The sequence below is a fragment of the Euprymna scolopes genome, chromosome 31 (genome assembly GCF_053919585.1).
Source record: "Euprymna scolopes isolate OS-2025 chromosome 31, ASM5391958v1, whole genome shotgun sequence".
In the NCBI taxonomy this organism is placed as follows: domain Eukaryota; kingdom Metazoa; phylum Mollusca; class Cephalopoda; order Sepiida; family Sepiolidae; genus Euprymna; species Euprymna scolopes.
In genome coordinates this window covers 14,555,703-14,580,789 of record NC_136512.1, presented here as the reverse complement: position 1 = coordinate 14,580,789, position 25,087 = coordinate 14,555,703, and the positions used below count along the sequence as shown (strand labels likewise).

At 37.0% G+C, this 25,087-nt stretch overlaps 2 protein-coding genes across 15 annotated transcripts in view; one reads left to right on the top strand and one right to left on the bottom strand.

Annotated features, from left to right (window-relative positions):
• The window catches only part of LOC145255641 (protein-L-isoaspartate(D-aspartate) O-methyltransferase-like), a 149,330-nt gene extending 135,125 nt beyond the window's left edge, over positions 1-14,205 (bottom strand). For 7 of the 14 annotated variants that reach the window (XR_013863875.1, XR_013863876.1, XR_013863878.1 and 4 more), the window contains exon 1: positions 14,066-14,089. The gene's annotated coding sequence lies outside the window, so the exon portion shown is untranslated. Of the gene's footprint in view, positions 1-13,007; positions 13,095-14,065 lie in introns of those variants that run through there. The other 7 variants (XR_013863870.1, XM_080114173.1, XM_080114174.1 and 4 more) reach the window with 4 other exon arrangements.
• A 3,882-nt stretch (positions 14,206-18,087) lies between these two features.
• The window catches only part of LOC145255639 (trans-L-3-hydroxyproline dehydratase-like), a 31,449-nt gene continuing 24,449 nt past the window's right edge, over positions 18,088-25,087 (top strand). Inside the window, exon 1 of the mRNA XM_080114170.1 lies at positions 18,088-18,761. Coding sequence (XP_079970296.1) covers positions 18,352-18,761 — 410 coding nt within the window. The 5' untranslated portion in view covers positions 18,088-18,351. The remainder of the gene's footprint in view (positions 18,762-25,087) is intronic.

Below are 25,087 nucleotides of genomic sequence, written 5' to 3'. Positions count from 1 at the left end.
TGTTCAGGATTCTGTTTGCTATTTGCCAAAACTGGTGGGAACCAAGCCGCTGCTCAGCTACTTTGGACTTAACGGATTGAGCATACAACTCTCTTGCGTTCTTTATTACTTTCTTACAATGGTTGCTGGCAGTCCTGAGAGCGGCTTTAGTTTTCATACATCTATTACGTTGGAAGCAGTGGAAAAAGTGATTTCTGTGCGCAATGGCAGCAGCAGTGCTGAGCAGCACATTCTGGAGAGAACCATGGCTGGCTGTTAGGTTTTTGCTAGAACTTTTTCGAGGGTATGAAACGGTAATCTAAACAAAGAGTTTGCACATAGTCGTTTTCATCGAACACTAATTTTGCACACGTATGTTCTCACTCGTGAGCGATCAAACCCCAAATCTAATAAAGTTTTTTTATATATATACATCGACTGATGTTGGCCCACCGCTACAAATTCGGAATAGGAGCATGTGTGCAAGAAAAAAAAAACAAGGAGACAAAAGATCTATGAGAACCTATAATTGTTGCTGTTGCTGCTGCTATTATTATTATTATTATTATTATTATTTCTTTTGTTATTATATTGTTATTGATATTGTTTTTGTTATCATTATTATTGTAATTATTATTATTATTATTATTATTATTATTATTATTATTATTATTATTGTTGTTGTTTTTGTTATTGATGATGAAAGTTTATAAAACCTTTAAACTGGGTTTGTTACATGTCGACAAAAGTAAACTCAACATCTCAAGCATGCAGCCTTTTATGAAGTCCACCATAAATGCTATAAATTATCTCCCTTGCATTAGTCGTTTATAAGTTATCTCCCTTAGCATCCTGAATTATGAGATGAAAAAAAATGAATGTATTCCTTAGTAAAAGAGAGTTCTCTCCCTCAGAACAATGACAAACTGTAAAACAGCGCCACAAAAGTTACATACCTGTGTTATAAAGTAAGGAGAAGGTAAACTTGGGAGGAAGTGATAAGGATCGGTTTGAGAGAATCGTGATTATATTAGGTTTTACAGGCAATTTGAAAGCTCAACTCATTGTTCTAAGGGAGGTAACTTTATTTTACTAAGACCGTGTAACAAAAATTATTTTTACTAAGACCGTGTAACAAAAATGATTTTTTATAACTACTTTAGTAAAATCGAGTTACCGCCCTTAGAACAATGAGTGAAGCTTCCGAACTGCCATTTTACATTGCGAGCATGTGTTGGGCAGCTTTAAGACTTTAAGACTTACAAAATTTGAGACTTTAGTCAATCAAGCACTAGTTCGCCATCTTGTAAATGCTAAGCTTCTTGCTGACTAATAATATGGATGTAGGCAAGCATTTCTACTGCAGATATTTAACGCTCATCTCTGAACACATATACCAGGCACTGAATAAGGTAGGGGAAGCTAGTGCTGTAGCCCTTGATATATCCAAAGCCTTTGCAAAGGTTTGACATGAAGGGCTTATCATGAAAATTAAATCGTATAGTATTTTTGGACGAATACTCCACATAATCAAATCCTTCCTAAACAAGAGGAAAAACCAAGGTTCTCCTCGATGGCCATACATCTAAACCACATGATATTGATGTAGATATACCCCAGGGGTCGATCCTTGGACCTTTATTATTTCTGATATTCATAAATGACCTCCTTAAATAAAATTGTGTTTGAGATGAGTATATTTGCTAATGACACAACACTGTATAACAGACACACGTGAAAACAAATGTATACATATCTAAAACAATAGCAGACATTTTAGAAAACTATCTTCAGTCTGTAGTGGAATGGAGGTGTAATTGTATGATAACATTCAATGTTACTAAGACTATACTTCTTTCCTCTAAAAACTACAAAAAAACCTTCTCAACCAACGATTTCTTTGACAAATAACACCCTACCTGAGAGTCTATCTTTCAAACTCTGTGGCTTAATATTCACAGGCAACATGAATTGGAACAAATATATTGAATGCATTGCCAAGGTTGCTGCAAAGTAGGTGGGCTCCCTCTACCATGCTAGAAAAGTGCTCACACCAGAGAGCATCCTATATCGTTACAAAGCTAGTTGAACCTTTTTACTCCAGTTTAATTAATTAAAAAAACAAAACAAAAACAAAAAATAGCAGTAGTCAATGATATAAATAAAAAAGTGTTTGAGAAAAATGATTTCATGTGCTTTGGGGGGGGGGGTCAATGTGCGCTGCTTGTCCAACCTGCAAAGGGTGTTTATTCCGAAAGCTGTTCTTAACATGGGGAGGTTGGGGATGGTAATTCCGAAAGCCATTTTCTTATTTTCAATCTCCCCATGACTTTCGGAATACACACTCTTTGCAGGGTGGACAAGCAGCACACATTTGACTTCTTTTTTTTTTTCTTTTTTTTGAAAAATGAATCATAGTCACGTTATCATAAAACGGAACTTTATGCAATATTATTTAAAAAAAAAAAAAAAACTGAAAAGAAAAGAAAAAACTGACTATAATTTTTAAAAAATTGTTATTTGCTTTCCTCCCCACGAGAGCAGTTAGACACTAATGTTTTAAATGTGGGGAAACCTAGTTTCCCCAAAAGAGGCACACGGGATTGGAAATATTGCTTCAGTCTTCAGGGATTTATTCTACTTTTTTAAAAAGATTTTCTAGTGTTACGTGGCTATTGTGTGTTACGAAATTCAAATTAAAAAAAAAAAGGGTCACTTGTAAAATTAAATTTAAAAACAAACAAACAAACAAAAAACTCTCGGCTGAAAGTTGTGACTAACTAAATTCGTTTTGTTTCTATTTCAATAATAAAGAAATAAACTTGTTTATTTATTTCTTTTACAAAAATTTAAAAAAAAAAAAAAAACCGTGGCCGACTGGGTTGAAAAAAAAACTCAATCTTTAATAATTTGCCAAAAATAATCGCGATTGTGACTAAAGCTGTTTTATTGTTTGTTTTAATAACATTTTTTGCACTGGCAGACTTAGTATATTGCTCGTGTAAGAGGGAATATTTAATAAAAATCGGGAGTTTTATTTATAGCTATGGATTTAAACAAGATATTTGCCAACAATCTCTCGAAACTTCTGAGTGATTCGTTTTATTGTTTGTAACAAGATTGTTTTACGATATTTTACGCTGACGGACCCAGTCGATTGCCTGCGTCGAAGTTACTTTAAGCAGCAGCAGTGGCAATTTAGTCATACAATGATCCTACATCATTTTTAGTCGTACATATTTAGTAAAACCCATCATTGTTTTAATATCCTTTAAACGATTTCTGGTAAATTGCAGTTAATAGTATCGGACAGAAGCCAGGATAGCATGACTGAAAGCATCTACAGCTATAATGATTTCACTCAACATTTTGGAAGAGAACATATTAACGTGTTTGACGCACATATAAACTGCTGATAACTCCAATGTGGGTAAGGTCCTCTTAACAGAAGGAACTACCTTTGCCTTGGCAAAAATTAAATTAGCTTCACCATGCTGATATGAATATTCAGCAATATCGTAAGCCTGATTTGAAGCGTTGCAAAATACTATCAAGACTGCAACAGAATCTGTATCAACAGAGTATCTGTTGAATTCAGGATTTCCAATACAAATCAGCTCTTGATAAAGACTCTTACAAGAGAACAAAGTATCATGCGGAACATTCTTGTCCCAGGAAATCCTGTCAGAATTTTTTTTTTTTTTTTTACCGATGTCGCCATCAACAGTGTAAACGAAAGTGGTGGGGGTGTCGGCGTTTTGGCCAACCTGTAAAATTCACCTTACCCTCTCCCCTTACTATCTTAACCTTGACTAGCAGTTGTTGAAGCCTGAAGGGCTTTTTTTTCAGCTGGCGAATGTGGGTGCATGCGTGCGTCTCTGTCACTCACTCACTCACTCACTCACTCACACTCTCTCTCTCACTGACTCCCTCTCTCTCACTGACTCTGTTGCAATATTTTGGAGTTGTAATGGGGTAGTTATTTAAATGCTGCCCACCTCAGCATTATTTGGCACAAGGCCGGAAAGTGGGAACCCCGCAGGCTCCCCTAAAGGAGGGGCACTCCTGCAATTTTAAAAATTGCCTGAGTAACCCCGGTGGCAAGGCCTGGGAGGGTGGACCTCCTAGGTATTACCCAGACGGTGTACCTCAGTCCAACAAGTGCTGGGCCGGTTCCCGGCCCCTCACCTGTTGGGCTGAGTGTCAAGTGACGAATCCTTGACTTGTACTACCCTGTCTCCATGCAGCCGAAGCCGCTAGGAGACACATCCCATCACAAGAGTGTTGTAATGGGGTAGATATTTATTTGCTGCCCACCTCAGCAAAATGTGGCACAAGGCCGGAAAGTGGGAACCCCGCAGGCTCCCCTAAAGGAGGGGCACTCCTGCAATTTTAAAAATTGCCTGAGTAACCCCGTCGGCATTCCCCAGTCGGGGCGCCTCAGGCAGCAAGCAATAAACTTGCCCCACCGGAAAGCCCGGTGGCATGGCCTGGGAGGGTGGACCTCCTAGGTATTACCCAGGCGGTGTACCTCAGTCCAACAGGTGCTGGGCCGGTTCCCGGCCCCTCACCTGTTGGGCTGAGTGTCAAGTGACAAATCCTTGACTTGTACTACCCTGTCTCCATGCAGCCGAAGCCGCTAGGAGACACATTCCATCACAAGAGTGTTGTAATGGGGTATGATCCCACACAGTCGGACGATTCTATTTATAAACGATGCTGCTAAGAACTGACGAATCAAATTAATTCACGTTCTGCTACCAACCAATCAGAAACCAGAATTGCTTCATAAATATTAAACCTTTTCTGGAGCAATTTCACATGTTCTTTTCCCAGGTTTTGACACGGTAAGAATATTTTGTTCTGTGGAACTGTCTACTACAAACAAGTCACCTCCCAGGACTTGTGTGTAACAGCGAACCATCTGAAACTGTTTTGAAACTCAAAATGGCTTACACTTCTAGATAACACCTCTCTCTCTCTCTCTCTCTCTCTCTCTCTCTCTCTCTCTCTCCTTTTTTATACCATTTAAGTCCTCGTGGACATTTCTCTCTTTCTCTTTGTGTTGGTGTCTTTTCCTTTTTCTTGGTAGCTTTCATCATTGCTTAACGCTGATTGGTTGTGCTGTGAAAACAATCCCAGAAATCTTTCTTCCACCCTTTTCAAATTAGTTCCAGATAAGACATCGGAGAGTAAAGTCTTGTTTCGAGAATTCCGTCAAGCCCCCGACGTAAACCACTTAACCTTCATTAAGGGTGGAAGGCCTTTATTGAGTGGTGGAATTTGGTGTTTTAAAACACACCATTTATTGAAGAAGTTACCCCCTTTCAGAGAAAGGAGACTGATGCAAGACTGGCCGAGTCAGTCACTATATTTATTTCAAGCTGTCGACGAGAGACTCGTCAACAAGGATTTATCTCTTTCTCCCCCTTCGAATGGTAGAAGAAATAAAAAGAAACCAACCCTTTCTGAGAAAGGGAAAAGAAAAGATAGAGAGAGAAAGAAAGAAAAAGAAACCAACCGTTTCAGAGAAAGGAAAAATTATTTCTGGGGTAACTGAAGAAAAAATAACCCCTTTCAGAGAGTTATACTTTTATTAAACCTTTTGAAGGTTTTGTTTGATTGAGAAAAAAAAGAGAAAAAAAGAAAAGAACTTTAAAAGGACCTTTGCATGTTTTTTTTTTTTTTTTCATGAAAGAAAGATAAAATAACTTTTTGTTGAAAAACTGAATTTAAAGACTTGGAAAAAGAATATTTTCTATTTTGTATGTGCTTTTCATTTCAGCCTTTCTTTCAAGTAAGAATTGTGTTTTGTACTTGTTTTTTTTAATTTTTTATTTCATGTTACCTTACAGGTTTATAAAACCTGAGCTTAGGAAAATATAAGCAATCGTAACATTTTGTTTTCTTTAAATAAATTCGGATCATTTTTAAACTCATTTCGGGTCGGTATTTCACTTGCTCATTTCTCTTTGCTTTGCTTATTTATTTTTTACCATTTTTTTTTTTTTAATTTGTTACCTTAAAAATTGGTGACGACCCCAAATTTTGTTAATCTCCCAATTTTCAGAGCTTGCTCAGAATTATCCGACCTTTAATAGTTCCAGGTAATACCAATCCTATCGGATAAAAGACTGAGGAATTCACGGACAAGATTTCACATTTAGTGGAGACATTCATTCCAACTATACAAAAACTTAATTTCATCTTGTCAGATAAAGGGTCGTAAAAGTAACCCAAAACCTTTTCATACCTATTTCCATGAGAGGAATAATTGTCATCACATTTTCATATGCTGCACAACCAGTTCACTATTGCTGCAGCAAATTTTCAAAGAAAAACCTCCTTCCCGCATAACCGCTACAGCGTCTAAATACAACTGCAGAAAATGAGCGGGAGACTGGTGAGTCTTAACTAAGTTGTCAATGTAAAACCTTTCAAGTAACAAATCCTTACAAGTACCCGGAGGATATTTCTCCACGTGTTACTTCACATTGTAATTTAAAATAAATGGACTAGGTACAAACCCAAATATAAGAGTTGTGTACCTAAAACATGTCATGTACCTAGTCTATTTTCAAGCTTAAAAAAAAAAAAAAACAGAAATGGTTTTTATCGAATTCATTTTTTAGCTTAATTATGAGAAAAGCCTTTCTGATGTCTGCCAAAAGGACGAACTAATTAGTCTCGAGTTTTAGTATCAATTCAAGTACAAATTTACTTCGGCATAAGCACAATCATTAAGAGAAGGTTTTCTGCCTGTTCTCAAAGAACAATTGAAAACAGGACGGATCTTTGTTGTACACTGTAAGTCTTGTTGAAACACTAGACGATGCGGAATCCAAGTGTATTTACTAAAATTAGAAAGATCGATATTTATTCTCTCGATTATACCTTCCTTCACTTATTCCAAAAACACCTAACAATGTTCAAGGTACAAATCCCTTATTTATAATTTACGAGAAACTTGATCTAACACTGACAGGCTACCTGGTAGTTAGAGGATACAGTATTTAGTTTATCCTCATCACAAGGTAGGCTTATATGATAACAGTTGTCGACAAAGCTAACAGGAGAAAAAAAGGCTTGAATTTTCTTCTTATCGTAGTCATTTACAACCTGAACATAATTCAAAACCAATTCTGCTGTCTGAGGAGATCTAAAGTCAGGCTTATATGATAACAGTTGTCGACAAAGCTAACAGAAGAACAAAAGGCTTGAATTTTCTTCTTATCGTAGTCATTTACAACCTGAACATAATTCAAAACCAATTCTGCTGTCTGAGGGGATCTAAAGTCAGGCTTATATGATAACCGTTGTCGACAAAGCTAACAGAAGAACAAAAGGCTTGAATTTTCTTCTTATGGTAGTCACTGAACTCATTTTCTACGACGTCCATCGTTTCTAAACTATACAACCTAACAACGGTTCTATCAAGAGAGGACTCTTCGTAACCATTCCAAACTTCAGCGTATTCCAATTTAGAATGCAACACAAAGTAAACACGAGTAATATTGCAAGAAGAATATTTGTGAACTACCTGAGCATAATTTAAAACCAATTCTTCTGTCTGAGGATATTTAAAGTCAGCTATACTTCCAAACAAAACCTTGCCCTGAGGGAGCTCCCAAACGTGGCCCTTTCTAAATCTGCTTAAATTTATAGGTCCTAGGAATTTAATCACATCATCTCTCAATGGGCCATGGACGGGCAACGTGTCGTCGTTCAACTCAGAATGATCAGTGGCTAGCTCAACTTTATGTTCCATAAGATCTTCAATTACAGAAGTCAATCCATTAATACGGAAAGTTAAATCTAAATTCTTATCATTCAAGAAAGACACAGAAGAATTCCTTGAGAAAACTTCACGTTAAGATCGATTTCTTTCAAATGTTTTAGCACTTTCTCCAAGAAAGTTTTAATTTAGAATTTACGATCATTTAAAGGAAAAACTAAACCAGGAAATGCATCCAACAAGCTAAGAGATAAATAAGATCACTCACTACCTGTACCCAGCAAACAACTGAAGGATACTCGTTTGCCACACTCTATATCGACAGAGATTTTAATGACTGATAGAACTGACAAACTAATATTAAGCCAGCAGGCATTAGCCATTGTAGGGGAAATAACTGAACTAGGGCACAAAATCGTACAATGTCCCTCTCTCTTGCAAATCCAACAGGTAGCAAATTTCTTCTTGTCACAGAAACATTTTTTCTCATCATGGAGAGGACTCAAACATTTAGAGCACATTTCTTTGCATATTTTAAACCTTACAGCATAAGTAGGATAAGAACCTCAAGAATAACCCCGATGGCCATTCTAATTAACTGGAAGGCGTAACGATTTATGTTATTTTTTAAAATGACTAGCTTTAAAGTGTCGCAGTCTAGATTAGCTACGCAATTCTGAAATTCCTTACTGAAATTCCGAAAGGCCAACTTATTAGTCTCCAGATCCTTATCATTGAACTTAGAGCACTGAATCTTAGGAACCAAATTAGAACACTTGGTTTTCACAATAGACTTCCGATGTTCAATGGAATCATCAACCTTAGAAGGTTGTAAGTTGGATATTTTCTCCAACAATTGTATCTGGAACAAGGCACATTCTTTATAATTGGATTCAATTGTAGTCTCATCAATCCCTTCTGTCAAATAAACATTAACAATCTGTCCTACTAAAAGATTCACAGATTCCAAATAAGTATCAATTTGATTTTCATATAATGCCAAACTAGATACCCCAACCTTTTTCCACAACTCTAAAAATTCAAACATAGTCAATATTTTGTCTCTAGCTAACTTCCGCCTCTGCACCAACGAAACAATAGTACCAGAAGAGGAAGCCATTTTTACGCAGCTAAGCTCCGCCCCCAATAAGAGCCCACCAAGATTTACATCAGTAAGAGACAGAGAGAATGCAAGGGGAGTGACCAAGACAGAGATGACAGATAAGGAGAGACAGGAAGTAATTGAACAAATCCCAATGGTTACAGATTTCCTTAAAAGGAGAACCAATGATGTAATCTGCTTCTTGGCACTCCAAAGAAATCTGCCAAAATTTAACCAAGGAGACAATATGGCACCAAAACTGGCAAAGGTTAGAAAAAAGACCAGAGAGCACAGCAGACAACATGAAATAAAATGAATGTGACTATACCACCAAAAACTAATTCAGGAGGCCATTTTTAAAACTTTTTAAAGTGAGTAAATAGCTTATTCAGATAAGTAGAAGCGTAACTGATCTGGCCTTTGATAACATTTATTTGTTATTTCCGCAATAAATCCTTTTCAATGCAAAAAAACAAAAAAAAAACAGTCGATTTTAGTTATTTATTTTATTTTTATTCAAATTCCAGTTAAATAGTCGGAATGTGTGTTTCGTTTCATATGCCCAACTATCAGTGTCAGATGTTGCCATTAAAAATGAGTGAGAAAAAATTGAACAATTAGACTCACTATCTTTCGAAGCTTATCACTACTTGAAAAATGTAATTCAAACCCTTTTTTTTTTCAATAAAAGGAGCAAACACCAAATTTTAAAATAATAGAAGTTTTAATAGAAAAATATGCAATATTTTTTTAATTGGTTTTCTTTAAAAAAGATTTCAAGAAATTCAACGAATTTTAACTTACTCCATATATAATAAAAATATATAAATTCCAAAAAATCACTTACCTATTAAAAATACTGATCAATGGGTACTTCCATTCTTCATTTATAAGAATTTATCCATATTTATATTTTATATTCCATGTACTTTTTAAATAAAAGAACGTTTTAAGCAAGTATTCGAAAAGACAGCAATTTTAAATTCTAATATCAGATGGTCACAGAGCGGATTTGTCTCCCTTTCTTCCAGTTGACAATTACGGAGACCGAAAAGCGCCATAATTAATTATTTCAAAAACGTAATTATTTTTTGTTGTATTCCCTTTGACTTTCTAACATGTGCCTTATCTCCCCTTTGTATTTCTGACATATGTTTGCTGTCAACAACAGAGTTAGTTAATATGGGTCACTGTACTTGAAAAAGGATCACATTTCACTCATAAGTAAGTTTACTTTTATAAACACCCCTACCCCGACAAATTTTCCATTTTTTTTTTTGTATTCTCTTAAAGAAATACATTATTTAAAATAGTTTATTTCTTCTTTATGCAATGAATTTTTTTTTTTTTAATATCTAAAAAAAAAAAACATTGAGTAAAATAGAAAAAAAATCATGTAAGTGTCTAATATTTACTGAACAATATTTTCAAATAATGAGGTTCCACTTAAAAAAAAAAAAATCAATGTGGTTTTTTAAAAAGGTTTTAAACTTTTGACTTTACAGGTAAATTTGCACAAAACTATTCCTTTATTTCGTTTTAAATTAGATTATTAATTTGTTAGATATAAATCTGAGGTGAGAAAATTATTTTCTTTTTAATAGACATTTCAAAATGGGGGGGGAGTGAATTTAAAAAAAAAAGTTTGTCTAGAATATTATATTCAGTTTATTGGAAAGAGCATAAAATTTCACATTAAACCTGCAAATATCGTAAAAATTGAACCAATAGAAAAATTTGGATAGATTTTAAAATTGAAAAAAGTGAAAAAAATTTAACTTGTAAAATTCAATTCATTTCATTACGTAGAAAAAAATGTCTACATGAATGCGCGCTGCCCAACGCTTCAAATTTTTTTTTTTTTTTTTACATGGTCTCTGGGCCTTGATATGTGATTATACTTATCAAGGCCCAGAGACCACTCGAGGATAAGGGTTAAAGAGTGTACAGTAGTCAATTGGACCAATATAATAATCGTTAGTAATGGAAATTCGGTAAATTTGTTAACAAGTGGAATGGCTCATTAAGAACTTGTTTATGTTGGACTTGAAGACAACCATATTGTAGTCAGCTGGAAAGCAGGAAAACGGAAGACAATTCCACAGGCGTGCAGTTCTAAGAAAGAAGCTTTGTTCATGGAATCTACGTTTAGGTTTAGGCACAGAGTGGGGGGAATTATTGATAGTGTTTTCAGCTAGACGAGTGTTTCTTGTGAAAGTTTGGCGAGGGGGTATCATTAGGTGTATCAGAATTTTTGTAGGAATTTTTGACACCCCTAACACGAAACTGCGAATAAAATATAAAAAACTCGTAATTTCTCTTTTTAAAGTGGGTTGTTTATTTTCTTTATGGATTATACTTCCAAAATAAACTATTAAAGTTGTTTTAAAAGTAATAGAAATTTTTTTTTTAAACAATAATGAATTTTACGAACTCAATATTTTTCAATTTTTAAACTTTAAAAATCTATCAAAATTTTTCTATTTATTTTATTTTTACGATATTTTCAGGGTCAATGTGAAATTTTATGCTCTTTCCAATAAACCGAATATAATATTTTAGACAAACGTTTTTTTTAATTCACGCCCCCGCCCCATTTTCAAGTGTATAGTAAAAAGTAAATAATTAATTTACTCACCAAATTGTTATATATCACAAATTGAAGAGAAAAGGTCAATAAATAATATATTCAAATTTAAAACAAAAAAAGTAGTGTTTTTTAGAAATTTACCTGTAAAGTCCGAAGTTTAAAACCTTTTAAAAAAAAAAAACACGTTGTTTGTTTTATTGTTTTTTTTGTTTTTTTTAATGAAACCTTGGTCCTTGCTCCTTTAATTAAAAACAAAATTAGGGCTTGAATTACATTTTTCGAGGAGTTATAAGCTTGGAAAGACGGGGTGGAATTATTCACTAATTTTCACGAAATTTTTGACACATCTAGGGTATCATAGATTGATGCTCAGTCGAACACTTTCCATGGAAATAACGATAAAGCAGAGACAAACTCGCAACATCTTTTCTGTGAGATAGAGGTTGCTGCTTTTTTTTTTTTTTTTCGCCTGCTAAAAAATAGCCCTTAAACATTATTACATGAGTCATTTTGTGTAAAAAGTTCATTTATTTTACCTATCGATTTAATAACCAAAAATTACCCCCGCCCCCTCAGTTGCCATTTGTTGACCAAAAAGCAGTCTTGACATTGCGATCAAAAACCAAGATCAAGTCAAACAAAAATCGGTGAATCTGTTTCGTTCGGTGCCCGGAAAACTCGTTCAGGGAAAACTCGTCTCCGGAAAACCCGTACTCAGAAAACTCGTACCCGGAAAACTCGTACCCGGAAAATTCGTACCCAAAAACTCCCCCCTTTTTACTTGGTAGGAAAACTGGTCCCTTATTGAATAAATATCGATTGAAAACACATTTTATTACCGTTCTTGAAGGAGATATTGTTTTTAAAAGTATGCACTCCCATAATATTTTTAAAAATTATTTTTAACTTTAAAAAAAAATAAACTTGATCACGGAGTCAAGATACGAAAAACGAAACCAAATATTTATTTTAAAAAAATACTCTAGTTTTAACACTTTTTGTGTCATTACGAAACAAAAATACCGAAAGAAAACACGTATTATCAAAGAAAGCAATTATTTTATTTAGAAGAATTAATTCAGTTTAAATAATTCTTGTGTTATTACAAAACAAAAAAGAAAACACGGTCTTATGTAATTTGGTACCGCGCTGAAATAATAACGTTATTATTTCGAAAGCCATTCTTAACATCGGGAGGGGAGGGTATCGTTTAAAAGTCATTTCGGGGGCACTTTGCAGTACTTAAAAATATACAAATTTATTTTCTTTTGGAGGTGGGAGAGGCTCGTTTTAAAACTATATCTACTTAGTATTTTCTTTAATTTTCGGACATTTTTTTTTTGTTAAAAATTATTTACTAAGTAATGTCGAGTCTGACATTACTTGTTATTTCTTTTTAATTAAATAAACTCTTTAAAATAAGTTTAAACACCAAAAACTTACATTCTAGGTAGAAAACGAAAACTTAGAAAAATCCATTTAATTTTTTAAAACAATAAACATGTAAAAATATTTTTAAAAACATTATGGGATTTGCATTATTACCTAAAAATATACAAATTGACTTTCTTTTGGGGGGCTCGTTTTAAAACTATACCTACCTTAATATTTTCTTTAATTTTCTATTTTTGAGCAATTATACTCCTAAGACGTGATCCTCCTCTTATGTCGGACATTTTTGTTCATAAGTAACACTCGACATTACTAGAAAAAAATAATTTAAAATAAAAATTGTTTAACTTATTTTTCATTTTTTTTTTTTTTTTTGCATTGTCATAAAATGCACGTAATACAGCAAAGAATTTTACTTAAATAATTTTAAATAATATTTTAACTTTAAGATGAAAAACATTTTGGTACTTAGGTATTTTTGGTATAATAACGCGATTATTTCGGAAGCCATTTTTAACATGGGGAGAGGGTGTTTAATAACTATTCTGGGCTTCCACAGTACAATTTGATAGTAATAAAAAGATATCGCGAAACTTGAATTTAACATGAAATAGTGCGGTACCAAAAATACGTGGCCCTGTCGGTGGGGCATTAGAATACGCCGACTGCCCCCCTGTAGAGGGTAAAAGTCCCTCAATGGGGGTCCTGGATATGACCTTAAACCAGTGGTGAGGCCCCGGCTTTGGGGAGTGTGGAGCCACCCTTTAATTACCATTGCTCCCAGGTCCACTCTGACCCGGAGTGGTAGTACCTGTTTAACTATGGGTTAAATAGAAACCGACGTGAAAACAACAAATATATTCTATTAAAAAAAAATTATTCAAAATTTTTGGATTCGGCATTAAATAACCCGAAAAGGGTTGATATGCCGTAATACAAATACAACCAACCAACCAACCAAAAATATGAATTTAGGAAAACTCGTCCCCGGAAAACCCGTACCCGGAAAACTCGTCCCCGGAAAACTCGTACCTGGAAAACTCTCCCCTTTTTGCTAGGTAGGAAAACTGGTCCCTTATTGAATAAATATCGATTGAAAACACATTTTATAGCAAAAAGGGTGGAGTTTTCCGGGTACGAGTTTTCTGGGTACGGGTTTTCTGGGTACGTGTTTTTCCGGGGATGAGTTTTCCGGGCACCCAAAAATACATATTTAGCGACATTACTCCAAAGAGATCCTTATAAAATAAAAACAAGTTTTCTTTACCTCTGATTTTTTTTTTCCTTTGCGTTCTTTTTTTTTTTTTTTTTTTTAACACGTGGACAAATGGCAAAAAGAAAAACTTTGTCAGCAGTGTGAACTTGTCATTTTTGAACTGGTGTCGCTTATTTGTCTAATTAAAACATGGCGACAGAACTTGTTTTCCCTCCCCCCCTTCCGCCCGCCTTTCTTTAAGAATTCGCACGATTAAATAAATAGTGACGCTAATGTATTTTAACGAAAACGTGGTTGTCCGAATTATGAGTTCTTTAATATGACAATGGCGCGCCACGCGCTTTTCAGTGACTGGAGCAGTGGAGGAGCACAAACATTTTGCTTCCTCACGAGAGCAAAGTTAAAACAAGGTCGATTTTTTTATATACGGGGGGGGGGGTATATTTAGCGCCCTCCCTCTCCCTGCCAGGACAATTTTGATGGGACAAATATAAAAATTACCCAAGTCAAAAATAAACATCTCCTCCTCTGACTAAGGATAGAACATATACTACACTTTGATCCTAGCACAAAGACCAAAGGAGTTCAATATTCGGAGGCCATCCTCCCAAGTATTACCGAGAGTGGTGGATTGGTTTATTGCAAGTTGTTTGGGAAACATCGACAGTCCAGATTTTCCCCCTCATGTCACCTTATAAGCTACAGCTTTAGGCTAGGAGCAAAGTGTTGCATCTGTTCTCAGTGATTTGATACTATGCGTCAGTTTCCTATCCTCGGTAAGCAAAAGATAAATCCGACAATTGTGCAGTATAGTTAACAAGAAAGAAAAATGGATAAAAAAAAAAAATCAAATGTGATATTAAGTGGTCTACTCCTGTCGTGGTTTCCACCAAAAGAAACCGCTCATCAAAAAAAGATCCCAGTTCAAAACGTAATAACCACACCCAACGACCCTTCAACAAGTACTTTGACGTGAATAATTATCCCGTGGAACTCTGAATAGTACAATTCCTGCTAGAATAATATTCACAACTTTCCCAGCTTCAATTTGATATGACACATGAATATAAACATCAAACAGATGATTCCCTACAGCACTTTAAAGGCACAAAAACAAACACAAATCAAGAACAAAAAACGCTGACCAGCGCTGCAAAGCCACGATGTCTACAACTATGTCTGCTGGACAAGTATGAATATAGCGTTTTTTTTTCAACAGACAGTCAGTCGTGGCTAGATTGCTAGCTAGATGGCGAGGTTGGGCCTGTCAGCGGCTTGACCCAACTCAGCAGCAGCAGCAGCAGCAGTCATGTCCCCGATGAACAGTTTTGACTACCTCCCCGACAACGGCCAAATTGAGTAGCAGCAGCAACCCTTGCCGTCGACGTGCTCGATTCCAAGCAGTTCAGCTTCTCAAGCCAGCACGTGTTTCCTGTAACCACTCGCGACGACCTCGTAGCCATGCCAGTTCAAACATCATGACAATTCTAACTCATAAATAGTCCTATTTTCGACATGGTTACATCAACTTTACTTTTTTTTCTTTTACATAGGCATCACCACTTATCAAGGCCAAGGGGCCACTCGAGGATAAGGGTTAAAGAGTGTACAGTAGAAATTGGACAATATAGTAATCGTTAATAATTGAAATTCGGTAAATTTATTAACTTATATGGAACGGTTCATCAAAAACTTGTTTACGTTAGACTTGAAGACAACCATATTGTAGTCAGCTGGAAAGCAGGTTCCACAGGCGTGCAGTTCTAAGAAAGAAGCTTTGTTCATGGAATCTACGTTTAAGTTTAGGCACAGATAAAGAGTGGAAGAAATTAGTGTTAGTGTTTTCTGCTAGACGAATGTTTCTTGTGAAAGTCTGGCGAGGGGGGACCATAGATTGGAGCTCAGCCGAGCACTTGCCTTGAAAATAACGATAAAGAAGAGACAAACTGTTGAAGTAAACCTTTATGCCATACTCTATCAAAGGCCTTTAATATGTCAAGAGCAATTGCCCTAGAAATGAAGCCTTTGTCGAGAGATTCGCTAATCCTATGAGATATAACTGTAAGTACATCTGCTGTAGATCTAGCAGAATGGAAACCATATTGTGTGTCACTAAGAAGGTTATTTTTGCTGAGATTGTTGATTACTTCTCTATTTAACACAGATTCCAGCAACTTACTCATGACGCACAGGAGACTTATTGACCTGTACTGAAAGGGAGATGAGCGATCACCTGAATTCTTAAATACGGGGCATACTGATGAGATTTTCCAGAGTGACAGGAAGCAATTCTCCTTAAGAACATTTAAACAGTTTTGTAAGTATGGGTGCTAGTTCTAGTTGAAGTCTTTTGAGTACTATAATTGGAATACCGTCAGGGCCGGTTGCTTTACTGGAATCAGGGTTTTTGATTAGCTTGGCAACATTACGTACAGATATTTGTATATCACATAGCATGTTTTCTGATACAGGAGAAAATATTGGAAATTGGCAGCCTTCGTCGCAAAGGTTAGAATTAGCTTCAAAGTTCTTGGCAAAGAGTTTGGCTTTGCCTGATGCTGACGAGATTACCTCAGGTCCATTTATGAGAGTTGGGATAGAACACACGCTTCTGTTCAGGATTCTGTTTGCTATTTGGCAAAACTGGTGGGACTCAAGCCGCTGCTCAGCTACTTTGGACTTGACGGACAGCATACAACTCTCTTGTGTTCTTTATTAATTTTTTATAATGGTTACTGGCAGTCCTGAAAAAGTGATTTCTGTGCGCTATGGTAGCAGCACATTTTGGAGAGAACCACGGTTGGCTGTTAGGTTTTTGCTGGATTTTTTTAGGGTATGAAACGGTCTATACCTACAATTAATTATTCCATCAAGTCTGATACTATAGAGGACACATCCTTTTTAAACATGGAACGCAGAGGTAGATCTGATATAAATGTATGGAAGCTATCCCAGTCAGCCATAGAGTATCGATATACTGTACGATGGAGAGGTGCATCTGAGGACTTATTATATTTCATTTTTATCTTAACTGATACAACAGAGTGGTTGGAAGATCCAAGTGGAGACAGAGCGGAAGCTGAACACAGTTCAGGGCAAGTTGTGAGAAAAAGGTCTCGGAGACTTGCATACTGGCCATCAGTATCGGGCACACGGGTGGGTTCGTGAACAATCTGAGTGAGGTCATAAGCAATGGAGAAATCATGACAGAACCTCCCCCTCATCATCGGTCTTGTTTGAGTGAGTTAACCATTCCACATTGTGAACATTGAAGTCTCCACGGACATGAATATTAGCTGAAGGATAAGCAGATAGGGCGTGGTAAATTTTCTCAGATATGCTTTTAAAGATAGTAACTCCTCTGTTGGGGGGGGGGGGGCGATAGAGAGCAAATATAAATACAGTAGTTTGAGCAAGTGCAACCTAGAAGCACATATAGGGTAAGTTAGGATCTTCTCTGGAGATGTCCCTACCACATGGAAAGCCATCTTTTATATAGGCACATATTCCATGCCCATGGCGATCTTGGGGGTCATATTTTAAAGTTAAATTAGAGTATCCTTTAATTACAAACTCATCTAGGGAAATGGTCTGTCCAATGTCAGTTTCACTTAGAAATAATATGTCTGGTTTAGTCTCCTGTAATTGAGTTTCAACCTCTGGAAGGTTAGAACGTAGACCCCTGATGTTTCTTACTGAAAAAAAAATAGCTTGTAGTCTTAAAAAAGAGAAAGAAAGAAATTGGCAACATTCGCACAACTTCTCAAATTCGGCGTGTTCCCTTTTTTGCCAAACACTCGCCTCACGCTTTAATGCATTTATATTTTTAAATACAAGCTGGAGATGGACGTATAAACACACATGCACACAAACACTTGTCATTTATATAAATAAATGTTGGTATGGTTCTTGGCAGAACCCTAAAACGATATCGTCGTCCAAAATGGCCCTACCAGAGCCAAGAATTGCGTCACATATATAAACAAAACACTATGTTCACTCGTGCGTGATATCGTTTTTCTAGATTTCGCCTGGTTGCGCACAAAACCCCACCAGCGCCTCCGCCCTGTCCTCCTTTTATCAAAAAGTGTTGCAAGATCGGGTTACGTTCGACCTAGACTTAATGCTATGAAATTGTTCACTACTAGCTCGCGATAACTGAAATGAGAAAAACAATTGATTAAAAAGTATCACATTTTTTTAAATCTGTTTGATTTTCTGCGCAGCGGCGTTCCGCCGTTCGTCTGCTCAGATCCACACGCGCTTCTTGTGTGCGTATGTGGCGGAGATCTCTTTTTAACATTTAGAAAGAAAGAAAAAACTAACTTCGTCTCAAGATGAGTGAAGACTTGGTTGATTTCTCTAACGTCGCTAGCTATTACGTAACAAATAAAACCAACAACAACAACAATAATAAAAATAGCGCCGATTCTTCGAGTCCTTGTGAGATCAACCAAGATGTCAAAATCAAGACGACAGAAATGCACACGGCCGGGGAACCGTTACGAATTGTTGAAAAGGGGTTACCACCCGTTCTTGGTTCTACCATTTTGGAGAAGTACCTATACGCCAAGCTGTACCTGGACAATTACCGACGTTTTTTAATTTACGAACCACGCGGACATTACGACATGTATGGGGCCCTGTTTGTGGAACCTGACGATCCACAAGCGGACATTGCGGTCCTGTTTATACACAACGAAGGTTATAGCACGATGTGTGGACATGCTGTAATTGCTCTGGGAAGGTAAAGTATTCGTGCTTCTTGTCTAGAATTTAACCTAATTTAACAATAAATTCAGAGAAATCTTTAATAAGTACGTACCCGCTACGGAATGAAAAGGGTAAAAAATACATTTTTGCGAAAAAGTAATTTCTTTATATCATAAAAACTATTTTTTTGCGACAGAAACGGTTTGCAGATTCGTTTTTAGCATACCAAAATCTACAAAAAAAAAAAAAAATATTTTGTTATATACGAACGTGAGACGGGCCTTAAAGTAAAGTAATACCAATGAAAATATCATATTCCAGAAGCTACGTAAATCGATCAAGTAGTTTTTTTTTTGTTTTTTTTTTTAACTGAGAAAATCAACTCTCCTGAGTCAGCAGAAAGGGAGTTCTCGCGTCATCATCTTGAAAAAAAAAAAAAAAAAAAAAAAAAAAAACGAGGGCAAATAACTTCACAATAATTCTATCAAGAACAGCTCGTAATGCTAATGATTTCACATCAATCGTTTAAAATCGTTTAAAAATGATTTTCTTTGTTTATATACAAATCTACTTGATCAATTTATGTGATTTTTGGATTTTCGTTCCGTGAAGGACTGAAGGGGTGCGTACATCATGAAGATTTTTCTACAATTTAATTTTTTTTATTTTTATATATTAATTAGGTTGAATTCTAAATAAGAACTAAAAAAATCTTTGATTTATGTACCCGGCAAGGAACGAAAATGTCTTATTTAAAAAAAATCACGTAAATTCACCAAGTAGTTTTTTTTTTTTTTTTTTTTTTTGCAAATAAAATAAGATTTTATGAGGAAATGAGGATGGTATGTCTCGCTTCGCCATCAGTGGTTAAACTTCCTCCTTGACAACCTTTCTGGATATACATATTAATAATAAATCGCTAAAAATATAAAAAAAGTATTTGATCAATTTACGTAATTTTTGGAATATGACATTTTCATTCCCTAACGGTATGTACACGATAAACATTTTTCTGTATTTTTTTTAATTTTTAATTAGGTTGAATTATGGACACGCACCAAAATAGTTCGATGATTGTGCAGTATAATGGATTTTCAAAAATGCATTTTTGTAAAAATGTAGTAAAAAAAATCAAAATTTTCAAAAAAATTATCAGTATTTTCATTTTACTTTAATTGCATCTAGAAGTGTAAGCCATGTTTAGTCTCAGAACAGTTTCTGATGGTTAGTTGTTCTACACAAGTCCCGGTAGTTGACTGATTTGCAGTAGACAGTTCTGAAGTTGGAATCTACGGAGCAAAAGATTCTTCGGTGTCGAGACGAAAAAAAAACATATGCGTAGTTGTTACAGAAAGGTTTAATATTTATGGAGCAATTCTGGTTTCTGATTGGTTGGTAGCAGAACGTGAATTAATTCGATTTGTCGGTTCCTAGCAGCATCGTTTATAAATAGAATCTCCCGACTGTGCGGCATCATACCCCATCATACGACAAATATTCACTGTTAAATTGACGACTTTTGAAGGCTTTCGAGCATGCTGAAAACGAATATCACATTTAAATTTGGGTGAGACGAGTTGTTTTTTAGATATTAAGACCTTTATTATCCAAGGTAATCCCATGTGTTTTCACTGCCGGCCATGTTTTTCCCCAACTGAACAAGTACATGCTTGTTACAAAACACCCTCTTGTTAAGAATGTCATTGGCCACTGAAATTCATTAAGTAATACATCGGAAAAAAAGTGTCTTAATACCCAGAAAACTACTTGTCTGCCCCAAATTTGAATGTGATATTCAGGGTTCATTGGTTGGTAAAAGTATCCTCGTGCCAGATTATCATGGAAAGACAGTTAAAATAGTAACATTGAAATAAAATAAAAGAAACTATTTCATCAAAAGTAATAAAAACAGACGAAAGAAACATTATCAAGATGTTGCCAACTACATTCGGTAAGAAATTCCTAAATCTTATTGATAAACATTTTCCCATAACTAATCTTTTACACATAAATATTCAATAAAAATGACATAGCACTGTGAGCATTTAGAAATAATCAGCAACGCTAACAATAATAAATAAATAAATAACTAGCAGAAGTACCCCTCATTGACTGGATTAAAAAAAAGATTCTTCAAAAAATGGACTCTGATTTATGAAAGGTAACTGAAGCAACCCATTCAAACGAACATGAGGGGGCAGTAGTGGGAATCTTTCTTGACACAAACGTATGAACACTAATTAGGGTTCCCCATTATAAGTGATCCTCATGGGGCCCTACCTCCATAGATGTGAGTGAGCGATGTTACCCGTAAAAACCTCCCCCTTCCCATGGTGGGGTTATTATGGCAAGTTCGGTAGCTATACATCAAATGGTGTGAGCATGCATAAGGTTTACATTTGTAAGTGACATCCCTGGGACCCTCACCTTATTGGTGAGAGTGAGCGGTGTAACCCGTCCAAACCTTCCCCCACCCCATGGTGGGTTATCTTGCCATATTTGGTAAGTCTACAAGTGCAAATCAAATGGTGTGAATACGTCCGGTTATGAATGACCCCCTCCTGGGACCCCCCCCCCCCGTTGGTGTGGGTAATCAGTGTAATGCGTTAAAACCTTCCCCTCCCCATGGTGGGTTATCCTGCCAAATTTGGTAGCTGTACATGAAATGGTGTGAACGTGCATTGGGTAACAGATAGGATGATTTCCGACCACTTGAGAGATTAGAAAGACAAAAAAAAATTATTGAGTGCCTCACGAATTGAATTCACTTCCATTTCTTGTTCTCTTTCGGTGGAGGAGAAATCCTTCACGACTGAGACAATTTTTATTTTTGTACCTTTTCTCCACGTTAAAAAACGACCCTGGTGTCTAACTCTGTCCCGTGGGGAGGCATATTAAATAGGTACAACCAAAAGAAGCGATGTTATGAAGTGGCATCTTCCCTTCTTTTATGCAACAAGAACGACCCGTTCTTCGACCAGGTTGTGACTTGAGATGAAAAGTGGGTTCTTTATGATAACCAGCGATGCTCAGCTCAGTGGTTAGACACCAACAAAGCTCCACACCACTTTCCAAAGCCAGAGTTGCACCAAAAGAAGGTCGTGCTGCTGTTTTGTAGTCTGCGACCGGTTCCGTCCATTACAGTTTTTGAAGGCAGGCGAAACTATTACAGCAGTTAAGTATGTAGCATCCCTCTGCCTGTTCTACAAATACTTTAATGGTGAATGCTCCGACGAACTGCAAGCACTTGTACCCCATTCGACGTAAATACCCCCAACAAACCTGACAAGCAGCTAAATCCCACCCCTTCACAGTTGAGATCCCTAGATGTAAGAGAGCCTTCTACTCCAGTAGTTTCTTTCCCAGAACCGCTAGACTTGGGAATTCGCTTCCGGGTTCCTGCTTCCCCAACTGTACTGACATGCAGAAGTTCAAGTGTAACGTGAACCGACATCTTGCTGCCCAACTCCCCACATAGTACCGCTGTAGCTTATGCCCCTGATAGTAGCCCCCTACATCAAAGTGGCAATGTGCCTTGTTTGGGGTGAAAATGTAATAAAAAAAAAGAATGTACTGTTAACAAATGGATGAAATGTATCAGAAACTTTGACAACAACATCCAGCATTAATCAACAGAAAAGGCCCGACTGCACATTGCTTATCCAACTCTGCAGAAGTTAAACAAATTGGGCTACGAAACTGCCTCATCCACCATACTCTCCAGACTTCACACCTACCATTTTTTTTCAAGCATCTCGACGACTTAGACATGAGAAATGCTTCAAAAACCTAAGCAACATCAAAAACACTTTCAGCGACTGCATCTCCACCAGAACGTAAGATTTTTATGTTCCTATTTACAATGCCTCACCACGGGACAGAGTTAGACACCAGGGTCGTTTTTTAACGTGGAGAAAAGGAATAAAAATAAAAATTGTCTCAGTCGTGAAGGATTTCTCCTCCACTAACAGAGATCAAGAAATTGAAGTGCAGCATCTGAAGAACAGATACTACACTTTGAGGTATTTATTTGCTCCCACACTGAGCAAATTAGGCACAAGGCCGATTTTTAAAGTGAGGAGTGAAGGGGAAAAGGGGACCAACTCCCCGGGGAGTAGGGGAGCTGGATAGTGACAATTGGTATGAAGGGTTGCCCCTACATTGATCAAGGTCTTATATGTGGGGTCGCCCCCACATATGGTCTTTGCTTGCAGTATCTGCCGAAACAGATACTACACTTTGATCTTGTTTATCTATTTTATTGCTTTTAAAATTTTGAAAATACAATTAAGTAAAAAACAAAAGATTTTTAAACAACAAAATTAGGCACAAGGCCCTACAAGAAATTGGGGAGGGGAAGGGTTCAGGGTCTTTCTGACTAAAGTGATTAAAAGTAATAAATGTAGACTTTGGAGTCTTACTCTTGACTGGCAACATTTACCAAAATACCTCATTCACTCTATGGATCTTAATCTAACTAATAAATCTCCAGCGTTTAAGAATCAAAAACATATTTACAATTATAAACAGTTGTCTGTGTGTTTGTGTATGCAATTTTTTTTTTTTTTTTTTTTTAATTTTGTGTGTGTGTGTGTGTGTGTGTGTGCATGTGTGAAAAAATAATATTCAATTTCGTTAGAAAATAAAAAGTTTTTGAATTAAGAAAAGGATTGCTCGTGGAGAGGGGAAAACTAATCAAGAGTGTTCATATCAAAAAAAAAAAAAAAAAAAAAAATCCTACTGGGTTGTTAGTGAGGCCCCCTGTACTAATCTAGGTGACTAGACCCCCCCACTGTTTTCCGGGGAACCTAAAAGAAAACAAGCAGGGCGATCCCTAATGGGGATTGGGGAAAATACCTTAATGGAAGTGGGAGAAAACAAAGCAACGGGTGGAGGGGGTTGGAAGGTGACCTCTGAGTAGGGGAGTGACCGGGGGTGTTGAAAAAACAAGAATGTGGCACAAAGGGGATGGGCAGACTCAGAGGTTCTCTGGTACCAAAAAATAAAATCAGGAACAGGATCTCATTTGTACCACCAGTCAAGAGTCTTCTTAAAATGACTTAGCTAGAACCTAAGCGGGATGGGTTCCGAAGGACCCAGCACCACCCGTGCCGTGCTTAAGGAGGGAACACGTATTGAAACTTGGCTCCTCGACGGATGCACAGACTAGTGCTGTGCACCCACCTCTTGTCAAATTCCACTCTAGGTAACCTCCTCCAATTGCATCTGATCTTTACTTTAAGCAAATGTTTAAAGTAAACGATCAGATCCCGATCCGGAACAGATGTCCCTTCGCGGACCAACTTGAGGCGCGTGATTCAAATCACCATGCGTGCTACTGCCAGGATCGCCAGGAAAACCATTCTTTCCTCCCTGGGGAATGGCGGCTCCATGTTGTACACAAAATAACCTTCGTCGAGATCGAGCGGACATTCGGCATCGATGCGAGCCGTTACCCCTCCGACGTACTCCAATAAGGGCTGGATCCGGCTGCAACTAAAAAACGTGTGCCCAATCGTTTCAGGCTTGCGTTCATCACAGCGCGGACAGAAGCCCCTCGTATGTTCTTTATACCGGCAGAGTTCGTCGAGAAGGGGCAGCGCGTTTCGGACCAGTCGCCAGATGAGAGAAAATTCCGAATTGTTCAGAATCTCCCGTCCCGGCGCCCAACTCCAATGAGAACGGACAACCTCCATCAACCATCCCATCCGCCTACAAAGTGGATCCTTCACGGTCCCCTCCACTAGCTCTCGATAAAGTTTCTTTCTTGGCTGATCGAGGACACTGGTCCCCGGCAAAGCTCTAAGAGCGGTCCGGCATTCGGAGAAGAACTTAGACTCCCCCCTCAGTCTACGACGACCTTCTACCGAGGGGTTGGGTTTGAGATTGGGAAACGAGTTCTCAACCACAGGGACCCAAGGAGTGTCTTCTTCAAGCGAACGACCCAGGAAAGACAATCTCTCGACATTTCTATGACACAAGAGACTGGGCTGACCCAGGCCTCCCTTGCTCGGACTCTGGACACAGACCTCTCTGCAGACATAATGCTTACCATCGTTCCACAATAGTGAATCGAGGCGCCCTTGCAAGCGGGTTAGTCGTTCTGCAGGGAGAGGAAGTACAGACAATACTACACTTTGATCTTGTCCTGGAGGCCAAGTACGGTTGTTGTAAAAACTGGCATAAGTACACTTGTTTTGCTTTGGCAAAAGTGTATTGATTCTATTAATTTATTTTTATTTCGGACTATTATTCTCATCTTTATTAGTTGTTGTTTTTGATTTTTTATTGGTTTATTGAAACAAAAATAAATTAATATATAATGCTCATCTCAAAAAATGAATTCCAATTAAGGAATAA